Source organism: Oncorhynchus mykiss, chromosome 25, assembly GCF_013265735.2.
Source record: "Oncorhynchus mykiss isolate Arlee chromosome 25, USDA_OmykA_1.1, whole genome shotgun sequence".
In the NCBI taxonomy this organism is placed as follows: Eukaryota; Metazoa; Chordata; class Actinopteri; order Salmoniformes; family Salmonidae; genus Oncorhynchus; species Oncorhynchus mykiss.
Window position 1 is genome coordinate 43305688 of NC_048589.1, and position 17459 is coordinate 43323146.

General features: G+C 43.4%; 1 protein-coding gene and 1 gene segment (V, D, J or C); both read right to left on the reverse strand.

Annotated features, from left to right (window-relative positions):
• Positions 1 to 753: 753 nt before the first annotated feature.
• LOC118944172 lies at positions 754 to 1756 on the reverse strand. The segment is given in 2 exon segments: positions 754 to 1255; positions 1422 to 1756. Coding segments are annotated over 2 exon segments (375 nt in total).
• A 9108-nt stretch (positions 1757 to 10864) lies between these two features.
• LOC118944275 lies at positions 10865 to 11792 on the reverse strand. The gene is made up of 2 exons (XM_036962743.1): positions 11434 to 11792; positions 10865 to 11262 (listed from the first exon to the last, which is right to left on the reverse strand). Exons 1-2 carry the CDS (start codon positions 11696 to 11698, stop codon positions 10865 to 10867), a joined length of 663 nt encoding a protein of 220 aa, XP_036818638.1. The 5' UTR covers positions 11699 to 11792.
• Between the last annotated feature and the right edge of the window lie 5667 nt (positions 11793 to 17459).

Below are 17459 nucleotides of genomic sequence, written 5' to 3' on the forward strand. Positions count from 1 at the left end.
GAGGATGTTTTAGTAGTGAGGATGTTTAGTATTGAGGATGTTTAGTATTGAGGATGTTTAGTAGTGAGGATGTTTAGTATTGAGGATGTTTAGTATTGAGGATGTTTAGTGTTGAGGATGTTTAGTATTGAGGATGTTTAGTATTGAGGATGTTTAGTATTGAGGAGGTTTAGTAGTGAGGATGTTTAGTATTGAGGATGTTTAGTATTGAGGATGTTTAGTATTGAGGATGTTTAGTATTGAGGATGTTTAGTGTTGTGGAGGTTTAGTATTGAGGATGTTTAGTATTGAGGATGTTTAGTAATGAGGATGTTTAGTGTTGAGGATGTTTAGTATTGAGGATGTTTAGTATTGAGGATGTTTAGTATTGAGGAGGTTTAGTATTGAGGATGTTTTAGTAGTGAGGATGTTTAGTAATGAGGATGTTTAGTAGTGAGGATGTTTATATGGTTCAGAACACTGTAGTGGAGGTGTGAGGTGTGACTTTGTATTTGAGATGTGGTTTTTGTAGGGCTGAGACAGGATCTGCTCCACTGTGCTCTCTGGCAGCACAGAAATACACTGCACTGTCCTCTTGTGTCAGGTTGGAAACACTTAAATCACAATACTGTTCTGCGTTTCCTCTCAATTTAATTTGGTCCTTGAAACTAGATTCTCTCTGTCTCTATCTCCATGCATATGCTCTGATCTCACTCTCTACGTCTCTCTCTTTCTCTTTCTCTCCCCCCAATCTCTGTCTCTTTCTCTCTCTCTCTCGCTCTCTCTCTCCTTCTGTCTCCTCTCCCCCACTCTCTCTCTCTGAACAGACGTCTGTTAGTTCATGTGGTTTAATGCAGGTGTTGATAGTATCTGAACAGAAGTCTGCTCCTTCATGTGGTTTAATGCAGGTGTTTTGATGTAGTGTCAGAGGGAGGTTTTTGTAGAGTGGACTAGGTCTCTGTACCACTGTGTATACTGGCAGCACAGAAATACTCCCCACTGTCTTCAGCTTGTCTCGGTTTGAGGATATGAAGGAAGGCATCGTTCTCTCCATCTCCTTTCACGTCAAAGTAACCTTTATATGAGGGTTCAACTGTTGGGGTTTTATAGTATACATAAGCTATGAGGTTTAGAGCCGTGTCTTCCACAGAACGCTTGTACCAGAGGACTGTGTCGTATCTGGGGATTTTATGACTGCAGTTGAGTGTGACAGAGGCATTAGGCTTCACCAGTGATGTAGAGGGAGACTGGTACACTGATCTACTGAGAGAGACACCTGGGCGGAGACAGAGGACATAACAAAGGATTGTACCACCATTTCTCAAGTTTGAAATAAAACATATAATTAGTAATTATTTGTACACATTTAGGCAAAAAATTTTACATTTTCATGTTTTAATAAGTAATGTAGGGAACTACTAAATATCTGAAGTTTAAATTACCTGTCATCCAGAATAGTGGGGCAGTGATAATGATAAGAGGTGTGATCATGTTGACTTAGTGATCGTTGACAACCAACTGACATCTCATCTCAACTTATCTGAACTGACTGGAGAGGAGGAACAGGAAGTGACCTCATCAGTGATGTAATGACAGAATGCGGCGTGGTATCAGACAGCTGTACTGTTATATTATATTGGCACTGAATCAAAAATCCAGACCTCAGTGCAGGTGAGAGGGAGGTGTTGCTTCAGTATAATCTAGTGAGACAGTGACTGAGAGAAGGTTTTTGTAGTGTAGACAGGGGAATCTGCAACACTGTGCATAACTAGCAGCACAAAAATACACTGCACTGTCTTGGGGTCGTCTCAAGTTGAACATGTTCAGAGAGGCATTCTTTGGGCCACCTCCACCCAAATCCCCACTCATATTAAAATGCTTTTCATATGAACTCTCAATGGTTGGATTCTTATGATACAGATTTCCAATGACTTTCAGAGCTGTTTCTCCTTGTGGTTTTTGGTACCACAGCATTAGTGTGTAGTCTGTTTTCTGATGTTGGCAGAAGAGTTGAACATTCTCTCCAGGTCTGCTGAAGACTGCAGAGGGAGTCTGGTGAACCTCAACACTGAGACAGAGACCTGAGGAGAGATGGAGAGAAGAAATTATCTTTCATTTTTCATCGGTAAGAGACGAAGATACATAATACCCGTACTGTACATCTTAACAAGTGACCATATCTAAGTCAGATTACTGTTATTACCTGAGAGCCAACCGAGTAAGAGGGTTCTGATCATGTTGAGTCTTGAGCTGAACATCAACAACTAACTGACATCTCATCTGAACTGACTGGAGAGGAGAAAGAGGGACAGGAAGTGACCTCATCAGCGATGTAACGACAGAACGTTGTCACAGTCACAGAAATATAATGTCTAGAAAGGATGGCTGCCAGTCCACCCATTATGGCATCATTGACTTGAATGAGGAGGCCCGTTCTACTCATTCTAGTTGTGGTTACAGTATATCGGATCAAATCCAGACCTCAACGCAGGTGTGAGGGAGGTGTTCTGTTAAATAGTTTACTACTGTGAGACATATTGTGTCACACAGGGTTTTTGTAGTGCAGAGAGGGAATCTACAACACTGTGGCCTTCACTTGCAGCACAGTAATAAACTGCACTGTGATCGGGACCTTTAAGGTTGAACATGTTCAGAGAAACATTCTTCGGGTCGTTCTGACTCAAATCCCCACTCACGTTTAGGTGTTCTTCAATGTACGTGGTTTGAGACTTAAACAATAAATTGTTGTTTTTCTCCTGGAACCTCTGAATCAGTCTGTAGTTAGTTCTCTCATGGTGGCAGAAGATCTGAACGTTCTCTCCAGGTTTCAGTAAGACTTCAGAGGGAGTCTGATAAACCTCAAGGCTGAGAGAGAGACCTGGGTAGAGGTGGAGAGAAGATATTGGATGGATGAAATTATATCCACATTGGGCCCTTATACCCCAATGGATGGACACATACACAGAAATGCCCATCCTGGACATCAAAATAATTAATGATTTCCAACATGTGTATTAGGCCTATTACCCATAAGGCAAATAAGTAGGACAGAGAATGTGACGAGGAAATGGAACATTTTCACTCCCAGTCAATGAGAACAACATCAGAAGAACTGAGTCATTTTGAACTCAAATGGGAAGAATATATAAAACAGGATATGACATCACAATCCAAACAGGATATGACATCCACAATCCATGGGTGGTACAGTAATGATCCTCCCAAGTGATTTTTGTTCAATGGCACCTTATTCCTTATATAGTGCACTTATTTTCTTTAGAGAAGCCCCATACATCCTGCAGTAGACACATTTATAGAAGCCCCATACATCCTGCAGTAGAGACATTTATAGAAGCCCCATACATCCTGCAGTAGAGACATTTATAGAAGCCCCATACATCCTGCAGTAGAGACATTTATAGAAGCCCCATACCATCCTGCAGTAGAGACATTTATAGAAGCCCCATACCATCCTGCAGTAGAGACATTTATAGAAGCCCCATACATCCTGCAGTAGAGACATTTATAGAAGCCCCATACATCCTGCAGTAGAGACATTTATAGAAGCCCCATACCATCCTGCAGTAGAGACATTTATAGAAGCCCCATACATCCTGCAGTAGAGCCATTTATAAAAGGCCTGCTGATACCACAGTATGGTGTTGTAGCTGGGGAGAGTGTGTTCCACCTGCTGATACCACAGTATGGTGTTGTAGCTGGGGAGAGTGTGTTCCACCTGCTGATACCACAGTATGGTGTTGAAGCTGGGGAGAGTGTGTTCCACCTGCTGATACCACAGTATGGTGTTGTAGCTGGGGAGAGTGTGTTCTACCTGCTGATACCACAGTATGGTGTTGTAGCTGGGGAAAGTGTGTTCCACCTGCTGAAACCAACGCATGGTGTTGTTCCACATTCATGATGAACATTCAAAAGGACATGGATCTTCAACTCTCAGACTCCTTACTACACACCATAGTTTACTGTGGTACTGTGTCTGGTGAGTCCACATGGATTAGTTGAGCTGTAACTCCACCTACAGGAAAGACATGATATCATACCATACTGTATCATGGTCTCCTGTATATCAGAGGGAACCTCCCCTTTCTATTAGACCAGCTGGTGAGTGTTTTGGCATTGAATCAGAGTCAGATACAGTGTGATGTTAATACAGGTGTGATTAGTCTACAGTACACCAGGGAGGAGGTTTTTGTAGAGCAGAGAGGGAGATCTGATGCACTGTGTAAACTAGCAGCACAGTAATACACAGCACTGCTATTTGGAGTTAGTTGTTTGATGGTTAAGGTGCTGGTACCACCTGCACTAGCATCTCCTTCTATATCAAATCCAGCCTCAGGAAATCCAGATGTCCCGATCATGTATCCTAAAAACACAAATTCTCTGTAGTTTGATTGCATGTACCAGAGGATACGATTGTAGCTTGATATACTATGTGAACACTCCATCTTAGCCAACTCTCCCTGGTTATTGTACAGGTCTGCAGGTGTTTGGTGAACCTGGTTACTGAGAGAAGAACCTTTAGGGAGAGAAAGAGAGAGAGAAAGAGAGAGAGAGAGAGAGAGAGAGAGAGAGAGAGAGAGAGAGAGAGAGAGAGAAAGAGAAAGAGAGAGAGAGAGAGAGAGTGAGAGGTGAAACAACAGATAGAGAAACATATTCACTTGAAACATGAAAACCAATCAAATAAGGATATTATTAGTTGATGAAATCAATGATCTGAATACCTGCAGCCCAGGCTGTGTAACCCATGGTGATGGAGATAAGAATTCTGATCATGTTGACTCACTGTTAAGGAGACAGAAATAATGAGACAGACAAACCACTCCACATGAATTAGAGGTGACTTCTCATCAACTCATCTCAGTGATCTTATAGGGGGATGCTGCCTCCTTATGAGAACATCTAAAACATCAGAGACCTGAGATGAACCCTGCAGGAGGAGTCTATGTGGGACAGGAAGCAGGGTTTAGTAGAGCAGAGAGGGAGATCTGATGCACTGATATCTGGAGGTAGTTGATTAATGGTTAAAGGAAATATTCACCCATTTTGAATGTTCTATAATTTTATCTGTGAGTGAGGTCCTATCGATGCCATGGGTCATTTCATGTCTTAATGTGTATCTGAGTTGTTGGCATTCAAGCAGGCAGACATTGGTCTGGTGTGACGTAGTATTGTGATAAAGTGATAAAGAGTGGCCCCCCTCCTGGCCCGCTCAGTGATCACTTGGCTACACAGCTGATGCCTTCCGGACTCTTCCCCAACACTGCATGAACTACACTAGTCCACTGGATCCATGCAGGAAGCTCTGGACCTTTGCATCGGATCATCGCTGCTAGCTAGATGCTACCGAGAGGCTATAGTGGCTAACGCCCCTGTCCTGAAGCTAGCACCAGTTAGCCGTGAGCCAGGCGTATCTCCCGGCTAGCAAACTAAAATTACTACAACCACAATACTTATTTCGCCAACTGGCCTGGACCCTTTGTCGACACGAAGCCCCGCCGTTCCACCACAACTGGTCTGCCGACGTAACTCCATCCGCTGTGCCCCCAACCGGCCTTTGCCAGACGTCGGAGCAGGCGCTTCTACTAGCCCCAGTCTGCTAACTTTAAACGCAGTGTCCCCAGCTTGCTAGGTAGTAGACGTCGGAGCAGGCGCTTCTACTAGCCCCAGTCTGCTAACTTTAAAAGCTGTGTCCCCAGCTTGCTAGGTAGTAGACGTCGGAGCAGGCGCTTCTACTAGCCCAGCCTGCTAACTTTAAACGCTGTGTCTCCAGCTTGCTAGGTAGTAACAACTACCCGGCGGCTTCCCTGTTCCATCTATTGCTGTTCATTGGACCCTATGATCACTTAGCTACATAGCTGATGGCTGCTGGACTGTTCATTAATCACCTTACTCCATTTTGTTTATTTGTTGTCTATCTGTCGGCCCCAGCCTCCAACTCAGGCCCTGTGTGTAGTTAACTGACCCTCTCTGCCCTTTCATCTCCATTTTACCTGTTGTTGTTGTCTTAGCAGATTAGCTGTTGTTGTCTTACCCGTTGTTGTCTTAGCTAGCTCTCCATATCATCACCTGTGATTGCTTTATGCCTCCCATTATGTCTCTCTCAAATGTCAATATGCCTTGAATATTGTCCTTTAGGATAGTTATCATTGTTTTAGATTACTGCGGAGCCCCTAGTCCCATTCAGCATGCCTCTGATACCTCCTTTGTCCCACCTCCCAGCCATTCTCAGGTCTCCACCACTCAGCCATCCTCAGGTCTCCACCACTCAGCCATCCTCAGGTCTCTACCACTCAGCCATCCTCAGGTCTCTACCACTCAGCCATCCTCAGGTCTCTACCACTCAGCCATCCTCAGGTCTCCACCACTCAGCCATCCTCAGGTCTCTACTACTCAGCCATCCTCAGGTCTCTACCACTCAGCCATCCTCAGGTCTCTACTACTCAGCCATCCTCAGGTCCCTACCACTCAGCCATCCTCAGGTCTCTACTACTCAGCCATCCTCAGGTCTCTACTACTCAGCCATTCTCAGGTCTCTACCACCCAGCCATCCTCAGGTCTCCACCACTCAGCCATCCTCAGGTCTCTACCACTCAGCCATCCTCAGGACTCTACCACTCAGCCATCCTCAGGTCTCTACCACTCAGCCATCCTCAGGTCTCCACCACTCAGCCATACTCAGGTCTCTACTACTCAGCCATCCTCAGGTCTCTACCACTCAGCCATCCTCAGGTCTCTACTACTCAGCCATCCTCAGGTCTCTACTACTCAGCCATCCTCAGGTCTCTACTACTCAGCCATTCTCAGGTCTCTACCACTCAGCCATCCTCAGGTCTCCACCACTCAGCCATCCTCAGGTCTCTACCACTCAGCCATCCTCAGGACTCTACCACTCAGCCATCCTCAGGTCTCCACCACTCATCCATCCTCAGGTCTCCACCACTCAGCCATCCCCAGGGCTTTACCACTGAGCCATCCACAGGTCTCCACCACTCAGCCATCCTCAGGGCTCTACCACTCAGCCATCCTCAGGTCTCTACTACTCAGCCGTCCTCAGGTCTCCACCACTCAGCCATCCTCAGGTCTCTACCACTCAGCCTTCCTCAGGTGTCCACCACTCAGCCATCCTCAGGTCTCTACCACTCAGCCATCCTCAGGTCTCTACTACTCAGCCATTCTCAGGTCTCTACCACTCAGGCATCCTCAGGATTCTACTACAAAGCCATCCTCAGGTCTCTACCACTCAGCCATCCTCAGGTCTCTACCACTCAGCCATCCTCAGGTCTCTACTACTCAGCCATCCTCAGGTCTCTACCACTCAGCCATCCTCAGGTCTCTACCACTCAACCATCCTCAGGTCTCTACTACTCAGCCATCCTCAGGTCTTTACCACTCAGCCATTCTCAGGTCTCTACCACTCAGACATCCTCAGGTTTCTACTACTCAGCCATTCTCAGGTCTCTACTACTCAGCCATCCTCAGGTCTCTACTACTCAGCCATCCTCAGGTCTCTACTACTCAGCCATCCTCAGGTCTCTACCACTCAGCCACACACACTGATACTGAGACACTTCACATACACATATACACACACACTCATTCACCCATGCTCAGTCACTCAATACAGTATGTAGCCCTTGTATCTGATCATGTCTGGACAGAGAAAGTATGAGGGCCCTCCCATACCACATTCCCTGGCCCCCAGGGCACTCCCACACCAAATTCCCTGGCCCAGGCTCCCTAGGTCCCTCCCATACCACGTTCCATGGCCCAGGACACCTAGAGCCCTCCAACACCACCGGCCCTGTCTCAGACCCCTAAGGCCCTCCCATGCCACAGGCACTGCCTCAGGCCCCGTAGGGCCCTCCAATACCACAGGCCCTGGTCCAGGCACCCATACTGTCCCAAGTGACACCCTATTCCCTATATAGTGCACTAACTTTGACCGGGGACCATAAAGTGCCACGATACAGCATCTTCTAAATGTGTGTTGAGAAACACTTCCTCCTGGTGGAGAACTGAGGAAGTGCACCTAAACCATCTAAACTAGCCACTTATAACAGTATCATTACCATCTGTCTGATATCAAATGGTTCATAACAAAGTGTTGTTGAAGTGGTTGAAGACAGGTGCAGGTGTATAGAGCTGTAGTCAGTATTATATGAGAGGATCAGAGAGGGTTTTTGTAGAGGAGAGAGGGTATAGTGAAACACTGTGCTTCACTAGCAGCACAGAAATACACTGCACTGTCTTCAGCTTCTGTCACTTTGGGAAAATGTAGATACGCCATTTTATTAGCTGCAGCATCTCCACTGACATCAAAACGCCCTTTAAAGGAATCTTCCACCGTTGGACTGGTGTTCCTCACATACCCAATGAGTTTCAGACCAGTGTTTTGGGCTGACTGTTGGTACCACAGTATCATGTAGTAATTTGAATCAGTGTGGCTGCAGGAGAGATTAACTTTGTCTTCAGGACCTTTTAGTATTGCAGTAGGAGTCTGGTGAACTTTGTCTGTTTGTGACAGCCCTGTGGATGAAAACAGACCATATGTGGATGAAAACAGACCATATGAAATATACAGTAATACTCAGTAAACTCAATATATTTCAGTAGTAAATCTATCTTTCATGAGGGATTTAGCACCTGTCACCCATAGTGGTAGAGTTGCTACATGTATGAGAAGCTTGATCATGTTGATGGTTCTGGAGAGAAGAGTCACATGGACAAGGAGAAAGGGTTTTCAGATAGTCAGAGATGTCATGGCATCTACTGGGAGTGTCAAATGTATGTCAGCATCCCAAATGGCACCCTATTCCCTTTCTAGTGCACTACTTTAGACCAGAGCCCATAGGGGGAGAGGAGAATAAGTCAATAGAGAAGGGGAGCTGAACTGAGCTGCCGGAGGGGAAGGAAATTACATCACTTTGACGTCAGAATTTGTGTTGATATTCAAGCAGATCCCTTGTTCACCTACAGGTCTCCTGTTACATCTACCCCCCCCTTTTTTGAAAATTCTGTTAAAAATCGCGCAACTTTTCAGCGTCCTGCTACTCATGCCAGGAATATAGTATATGCATATGATTAGTATGTGTGGATAGAAAACACTCTGAAGTTTATAAAACTGGTTAAATCACGGCTGTGACTATAACAGAGCGTGTGTTTCATTGAAAAACGCAAGAAAAACTGCTCTCTGAAAGCAAAAAATAATTTCCATAAGTCACTTCCACCAGTTGTTAAAGAAGAACAGAATTTAATGGGAATTTGCCTGCACCGTCTACAAATTCCGCACGATGGCGCCATTGTACTAATTTTCAATCGAATTAATTGTTGGAAAATCCATCCGTCTGACCCCAAGTTCTCCAGTCTTCACCCGGATGCAGTTCAGGGAGAGATCAGATTGCATTGTTTTTGAAGTGAGGACCTATTGAAGAGACATCGCCCTGTAATCGTTTTGATAGATTATAAACGTTTACTAATACCTAAAGTTGGATTACAAAAGGATTTCGAAGTGTTTTGTGAAAGTTTATCGTCGACTTTTTTAATTTTAAAAAATTACGCAGCGTTTAAAAACGATGAATTTTTCTGAATGACACTACTTCTATACAAAGCTATTTTGGGTATATATGGACCGATTTAAACGAAAAAAAGACCCAATAGTGATGTTTATGGGGCATATAGGAGTGCCAAGAAAGAAGCTCGTCTAAGGTAATGAATGTTTTATATTTTATTTCTGCGTTTTGGGTAGCGCCGTCTATCGCAAAATCTGTTGTTTACGTGTCGAGCTGGCATTTTGGGGGGTGCATGCTATCAGATAATAGCTTCTGATGCTTTCGCCGAAAAGCATTTTAAAAATCTGACTTGCTGGCTAGGTTCACAACGAGTGTAGCTTTAATTTAATACCCTGCTTGTGAATTTTGATCAAGGTTTGAGTTTTAACGAGTACATTTAGCATTTAGCGTAGCGCATTTGCATTTCCAGGTGCCTACTTGGGACATGTGCGTCTCAAGTAGATTCAAGAAGTTAAAGGTGTATTGTGGAACATACCGGTATCTACATCATTAAAGGATTTGTCTTTTTTTAGTCTTTAGATGTGATCTGTGTTATAGATTCTGCAGTCATCACACTAGAAATAGGATGTTATTTGAAGAAATACCTGAACCGTTTCTTCAAGACAACAACATCAACCACATTATTTGGTCTTGAGGTTTGATATCAACTTCCTCCATGTGCTCAGACATCTACAGCGGTGGACAGCAGGTGTGCTGGGTGTTGATGTACACTGCAGATATGGAGTAAAGGATCAGAAGGGGCTTTTGGAGGAGAGAGAAGGGGATCTACATCACTGTGTTGACTTCAGGTCAGAACAGTAATACACTGAACTGACTTCAGAACAGTAATACACTGAACTGACTTCAGGTCAGAACAGTAATACACTGGACTGACTTCAGATCAGAACAGTAATACACTGCACTGACTTGAGATCAGAACAGTAATACACTGAACTGACTTCAGATCAGAACAGTAATACACTGGACTGACTTCAGATCAGAACAGTAATACACTGCACTGACTTCAGAACAGTAATGCACTGTACTGACTTCAGGTCAGAACAGTAATACACTGTACTGACTTCAGATCAGAACAGTAATACACTGGACTGACTTCGAGAGAGAGAAAGGTCATGTGAATCACATCTATGTGAATCACATCTATGCAGGTGGGAGTAATGGAATTTGACATTGTAACATTGAATAATACATGTTAATGAGTGATGACAGTAAACTGTAAATACTGGTATACTGTACCAGGACAGATATCACCTTATGCCATCATCCACATGTGTTTATTCATTGGCACTGAGTCAAAGTCAAACCTCAGATGCAGGTGTTCTGAGCCGTGGTCTAATATTACCATCAGACAGGGTTTTAGTAGAGAACAGGTGGAAGTCTACATCACTGTGTTGGCTGGCTGCACAGTAATAAACTGCACTGTGTTCAGGTCCTCTCAGACTCACTAGATGAAGATAAGCCTCTTTCCCACCGTCTCCACTCACATTGAAGTGCTTTTCAAATGATTTCTCCATGGTTATTGACTTGGTATATGCATAACCAATGAGTTTCATAGCAGTGTCTCCTGCTGACTGTTTGTACCATAGTATCACGTAGTAGTTAGGGATCGTATGGCTGCAGGTGAGTTGAACGTCTCCTCCAGGACCTTCTGTTAGTGCCACAGGCCTCTGATGAACCATGCTACTAAACGACTGCCCTGTGGACAGAGAGAGAAAGGAGAGGAGAGAGAGGAGAGGGAGAGAGAGGGAGAGAGAGAAGAGGGGAGAGAAGGAGAGAGAGAGAAGAGAGAAGTAGAGAAAGGATATTTGTATTCAGTTTGATGACATTCGTAGTATCGTTAGGCTTCTCATCTTAAGTGATTTAATACCTGTCACCCAGAGTGGTAGAGCTGCCAGGTGAATCAGAACTCTGAACATCATGATGAAGAAAAAGATAATGATGAAGATGATGAACATGCTGAAGAAGACGATGATGATGTGATATGAGTGCCTCCTGGATGAAGCTCTGAGGTGAAAGGAGATTGGCTGTTGTAGTAGCATGTTTCCTTCAGGGTGGTGGATAGTGACAGTGTTAGAGGGAGTGTCAGGAAGCCTGTACTGTAAAGCCTGCTCATAGGACCTCACTGTGAACATGACTGATTACATGATCATGACAATGAACCCATCAGACATTAGAAGAACTAGAGTTAGAGGTCCCCCTACAGTATGTGATGAGACCATCAGACATTAGAAGAACTAGAGTTAGAGATCCCCCTACAGTATGTGATGAGACCATCAGACATTAGAAGAACTAGAGTTAGAGGTCCCCCTACAGTATGTGATGAGACCATCAGACATTAGAACAACTAGAGTTAGAGGTCCCCCTACAGTATGTGATGAGACCATCAGACATTAGAAGAACTAGAGTTAGAGGTCCCCCTACAGTATGTGATGAGAACTTCAGACATTAGAAGAACTAGAGTTAGAGGTCCCCCTACAGTATGTGAGGAGACCATCAGACATTAGAACAACTAGAGTTAGACGTCCCCCTACAGTATGTGATGAGACCATCAGACATTAGAAGAACTAGAGTTAGAGGTCCCCCTACAGTATGTGAGGAGACCATCAGACATTAGAACAACTAGAGTTAGAGGTCCCCCTACAGTATGTGATGAGACCATCAGACATTAGAAGAACTAGAGTTAGAGGTCCCCCTACAGTATGTGATGAGACCATCAGACATTAGAAGAACTAGAGTTAGAGGTCCCCCTACAGTATGTGATGAGACCATCAGACATTAGAAGAACTAGAGTTAGAGGTCCCCCTACAGTATGTGATGAGACCATCAGACATTAGAATAACTAGAGTTAGAGGTCCCCCTACAGTATGTGATGAGACCATCTCTTTACATATTATGTTACATCCTGTTGACATACTGGGGTTTTTGTGCAGCTGTACTTGTTGTCTGTATCACTGTGTTGACTCACAGCACAGAAGTACATTCCACTGTCTCCTGTCTCCAACTTCTTCACTGTGAAAGATCCACTCTCAGCTACAGCCTTGCTGGCTGAGAATTTGTCTTTACTGAATCCCCCTGAATAGTCAGGTTGAGAACTGGGAGTAATGAAGACTACCTGCTTCATTCCCTCTCCTGGAAGCTGTCTGTACCAGTACATCTGGAAGTAGCCAGATCCCTTAGTGTGACTGCAGTTCATCAGAGCATCACGTTCTTTCAGTTCCCAGAGTATGGTGGGTGTCTGAGTGACTTCACTCCACTCAACAAGACCTGTAAGGACACAGTGAGAATGAAATCAATAGAGTTAGGTACAGTTAGACCTGAATACATCAAGACTCAGGAACATATGCTTGGAAACATCAATATCTATAACTAGAGAAGTCCTTCATTGTAAATAAGAATTTTGTTCTTAACTTTCCTGGTTAAATAAATGAAACATTATGAAACTGTACCTGCAGCACAGAGCAGTGAGACAGTAACAGTGAAGAGAAATGTGAACATGTTTGATCACGTTATATGTGAGAGTGCTGGAAAGAGTCTGGTATCAATGTATATAAAACAAGAGGAGTGTCACATAGATGAATAGATGACAATCAGTAGACCACGGCAGGTTCCACCATATTCAACATGTCAGTGAAGTGGGAGGGACTGATGATCTGAATACATCATGCTAATTAGTGGTTCAGACTGTAGAGACATTCACATTATTAAAGTTAGAGGTCCCCCTACAGTCCATGATGAGACCATCAGCTCTTTACATATTATATTCTATCCTATAGAGCTCGCCAGCTTGTAGTCCTAAAACACGGAAATGAGTCAGCATTTTCTACCTCTGGTTTGTTGACCATTGCTATGGGAGAAATGAAGGGGGGAAATAATGGGGTTTTGGGATATAAGGTCTGAAGTTAACACAGGCTTTGTAGATCTTATACATTTTGTTCTGTGCAACAACTTAAAACCTCTCTGGGCTCGGGTCTAGTTTCCTGAATTTCAATAAATCAGTCTTTTGGCGTGTGAGCAGCACGTATGAATTTGCCTTTCCTATTGAACATACTTCTTTGCCGTGTTTTAGTTTATTAAAATTTTAGATAGATAAATAAAAACATTGTTTGACTTGTTTGGACGAATTTTCGTGGTTGCTTTTGGACTCCTTTGTCTGTCTGTTGAGCATTACTGAAATCAATGGTGCCAACTAAACTTACTTTTTGGGATATAAAGATGTATTTTATCGAACAAAACGAACCACTCAGGTTGTAGCTGGGACCCTTGGGATTGCAAAAGAGCAAGATCTTCAAAGGTAAGTGATTTATTTTATCACTATTTGTGATTTTGTGTAGCCTGTGCTGGTTGAAAAATATGTTAATTTGGGGCGCCGTCCTCAGACAATCGCATGGTATGCTTTCGCCGTGAAGCCTTTTTGGAATCTGACAATACAGTTAGATTAACAAGAAGTTAAGCTTTTAAATGATATAAGATATGTTCATGAATGTTTAATATTATAAATATTTACTTGAATTGCGCGCTAGCGGGACACCTAGCCCTAATTAACAATCAGTGCTATGGCAAACATAACCATATCATCTGCATACAGAAAAATATCAAGGGATTTAATACAAAGACCAATATTATTCATATGAATAGTAAAGAGAACTGGTCCCAATACTGTGCCCTGTGGAACACCTAATATCCAGGAAACTAGACTCAATACCATCAGAATGCACACATTGTGTCCTGTCTGTCAGATAGTTCTTAAACCATTTGCAAGACTCATTGTCCAGGCCCATTTCAGACAGTTTTTGAATGAGTAGGGAATGTTCAATGGTGTTGAATGCCTAGGGAAAGTCTAGAAATATGGCAGCACAATGACATTTATGATCTATGCAATTTAAAACATCATCTAAAACAAGTATAACAGCTGAAACAGCAGTGCCAAATATATTAGATAAACGAGATAGGAATCTCATTGGTGTAGAAAACACCCCACCCAGCATATTATCGACCAGTTTATAAAATGTTGTCATGCTGCGTCACGCAGTTGCTAAACTAACCATCACACAATCCCTTCTCAAAGTCGGGATATGAGTCGAGAAAATGTCCTATTTTCCTCAAAGTACGTATTGTCACGATCCCAAAGCTATACAATATTAGAGATAGATTCCGGTGAGAGTTACCTGGCCCAAATGTATTACTTGGGGCCGATTGTGGCTACTCTCTGACAGATGATTACATAGGCTGCTGTATATAATTTACATTTCAATATTTATTTTTCCATATTGTCTCATTGTTTCTGTGATCAAAAAATACAATTATCATTTAAATGTAATTCTTTAAAAGTCCTGTGTAGTATTTTAGTATTTTGATATTACTGCAAGACAATTTATAAGCATTAAGAACTTTGTGGATGGAGTCTCCAGAGTGGTGCAGCGGTCTAGGACACTGCATCGTAGTGCAAACTTCGTTGCTACAGATGCTGGTTCGAGACCCGTGCCAGTCACGACTGGGTGACCTGTGAGGATACGCACAATTTGCCCAGCGTCGTCCTAGTTATTGGAGGGTTTGGACGGCAGGGATGTCCTTGTCCCATCACGCTGTAGTGAGTCCTGTGGTGTGCTGGGAGCACACTGACACATATGTTGCTTCCTATGACAAACAATATTTTTTTTGTGGATGTTTATAATTTGTATGTATAAAATGTATAAAAGTAATATTTAAAATTACTAAATCGGGAAATTTGGAAACATTGTTTTTAATTTGCGTTACGTCGCTTCTGAGGGGTTGGGGGATTCTGGAAAGATACTGGCAACGTAGACTGAATTACGGTAGACGGATACGGCCCGGTGTACTGATGGGCTGATTCCTTACTGCTAGCTGGGATATCAGAGCAGCTTCAGTCTCTAGGTTTACCTCATCATGGTAGATATATCAGAGCAGCTTCAGTCTCTAGTAAACCCCATCATGGTAGATATATCAGACCAGCTTCAGTCTCTAGGTTTAACCCATCATGGTAGATATATCAGAGCAGCTTCAGTCTCTAGGTATACCCCATCATGGTAGATATATCAGAGCACCTTCAGTCTCTAGGTATACCACATCATGGTAGATATATCAGAGCACCTTCAGTCTCTAGGTATACCACATCATGGTAGATATATCAGAGCACCTTCAGTCTCTAGGTCTACCCCATCATGGTAGATATATCAGAGCAGCTTCAACTGCTGATACCACAGTATGGTGTTGTAGCTGGGGAGAGTGTGTTCCACCTGCTGATACCACAGTATGGTGTTGTAGCTGGGAAGAGTGTGTTCTACCTGCTGATACCACAGTATGGTGTTGTAGCTGGGGAGAGTGTGTTCCACCTGCTGATACCACAGTATGGTGTTGTAGCTGGAGAGTGTGTTCCACCTAGTGATACCACAGTATGGTATTGTAGCTGGGGAGAGTGTGTTCCACCTGCTGATACCACAGTATGGTGTTGTAGCTGGAGAGTGTGTTCCACCTGCTGATTCCACAGTATGGTGTTGTAGCTGGGGAGAGTGTGTGAACAGGACAACAGTTTCTCCAGAACTCTGAAATACTGAAGATGGAGACTGAGGAACGCTGTAACAGAGCAGTTCAACTGTTACAGAAGAGGAGAGAGAGACCTGTTTGTGATAACTACTGTAGTCATTCAGGAAGTATATGGATTTATAGATTATTTTAGATTGTATCTAATCTGTATTCCATAATAATCTAGAGATTCAGGTTAATAGGTAGAAAATATTCAACAGTGAAAGATTGTTAGTTCAACACTGAGTCCAGATGAACATTCAAAAGGACATGGATCTTCAACTCTCAGACTCCTTACTACACACCATAGTTTACTGTGGTACTGTGTCTGGTGAGTCCACATGGATAAGTTGAGCTGTAACTCCACCTACAGGAAAGACATGATATCATACCATACTGTATCATGGTCTCCTGTATATCAGAGGGAACCTCCCCTTTCTATTAGACCAGCTGGTGAGTGTTTTGGCATTGAATCAGAGTCAGATACAGTGTGATGTTAATACAGGTGTGATTAGTCTACAGTACACCAGGGAAGAGGTTTTTGTAGAGCAGAGAGGGAGATCTGATGCACTGTGTAAACTAGCAGCACAGTAATACACAGCACTGCTATTTGGAGTTAGTTGTTTGATGGTTAAGGTGCTGGTACCACCTGCATTAGCATCTCCTTCTATATCAAATCCAGCCTCAGGAGAACCAGATGTCCCGATCATGTATCCTAAAAACACAAATTCTCTGTAGTTGGACTGCTTGTACCAGAGGATGACATTATAGCTCAATATACTATGTGAACACTCCATCTTAGCCAACTCTCCCTGGTTCTTGTACAGGTCTGCAGGTCCCTGGTGAACCTGATTACCCGGAGAGGAACCTGGAGAGAGAGACGGAGAGAGAGAGAGAGAGAGAAAGAGAGAGAGTGAGAGAGAGATACAAAGCGAGAAAGAGATTGAGAGAGAGAGAGAGAGAGAGAGAGAGAGAGAGAGAGAGTGAGTGAGACTAACATGTTTACTTGAAACATAAAAAAATAAGAACCTGGAGACAGAGAAAGAGAGATAGAGATAGAATTGAAACAACAGATAGAGAAACATATTCACCTGAAACATGAAAACCAATCAAATGAGGATATTATTAGTTGATGAAATCAATGATCTGAATACCTGCAGCCCAGGCTGTGTAACCCATGGTGATGGAGATAAGAATGCTGATCATGTTGACTCCCTGTTAAGGAGACAGAAAGAACGAGACAGACAAACCACTCCACATGAATTAGAGGAGGCTTCTCATCAACTCATCTCAGTGATCTTATAGAGGGATGCTGCCTCCTTATGAGAACATCTAAAACATCAGAGACCTGAG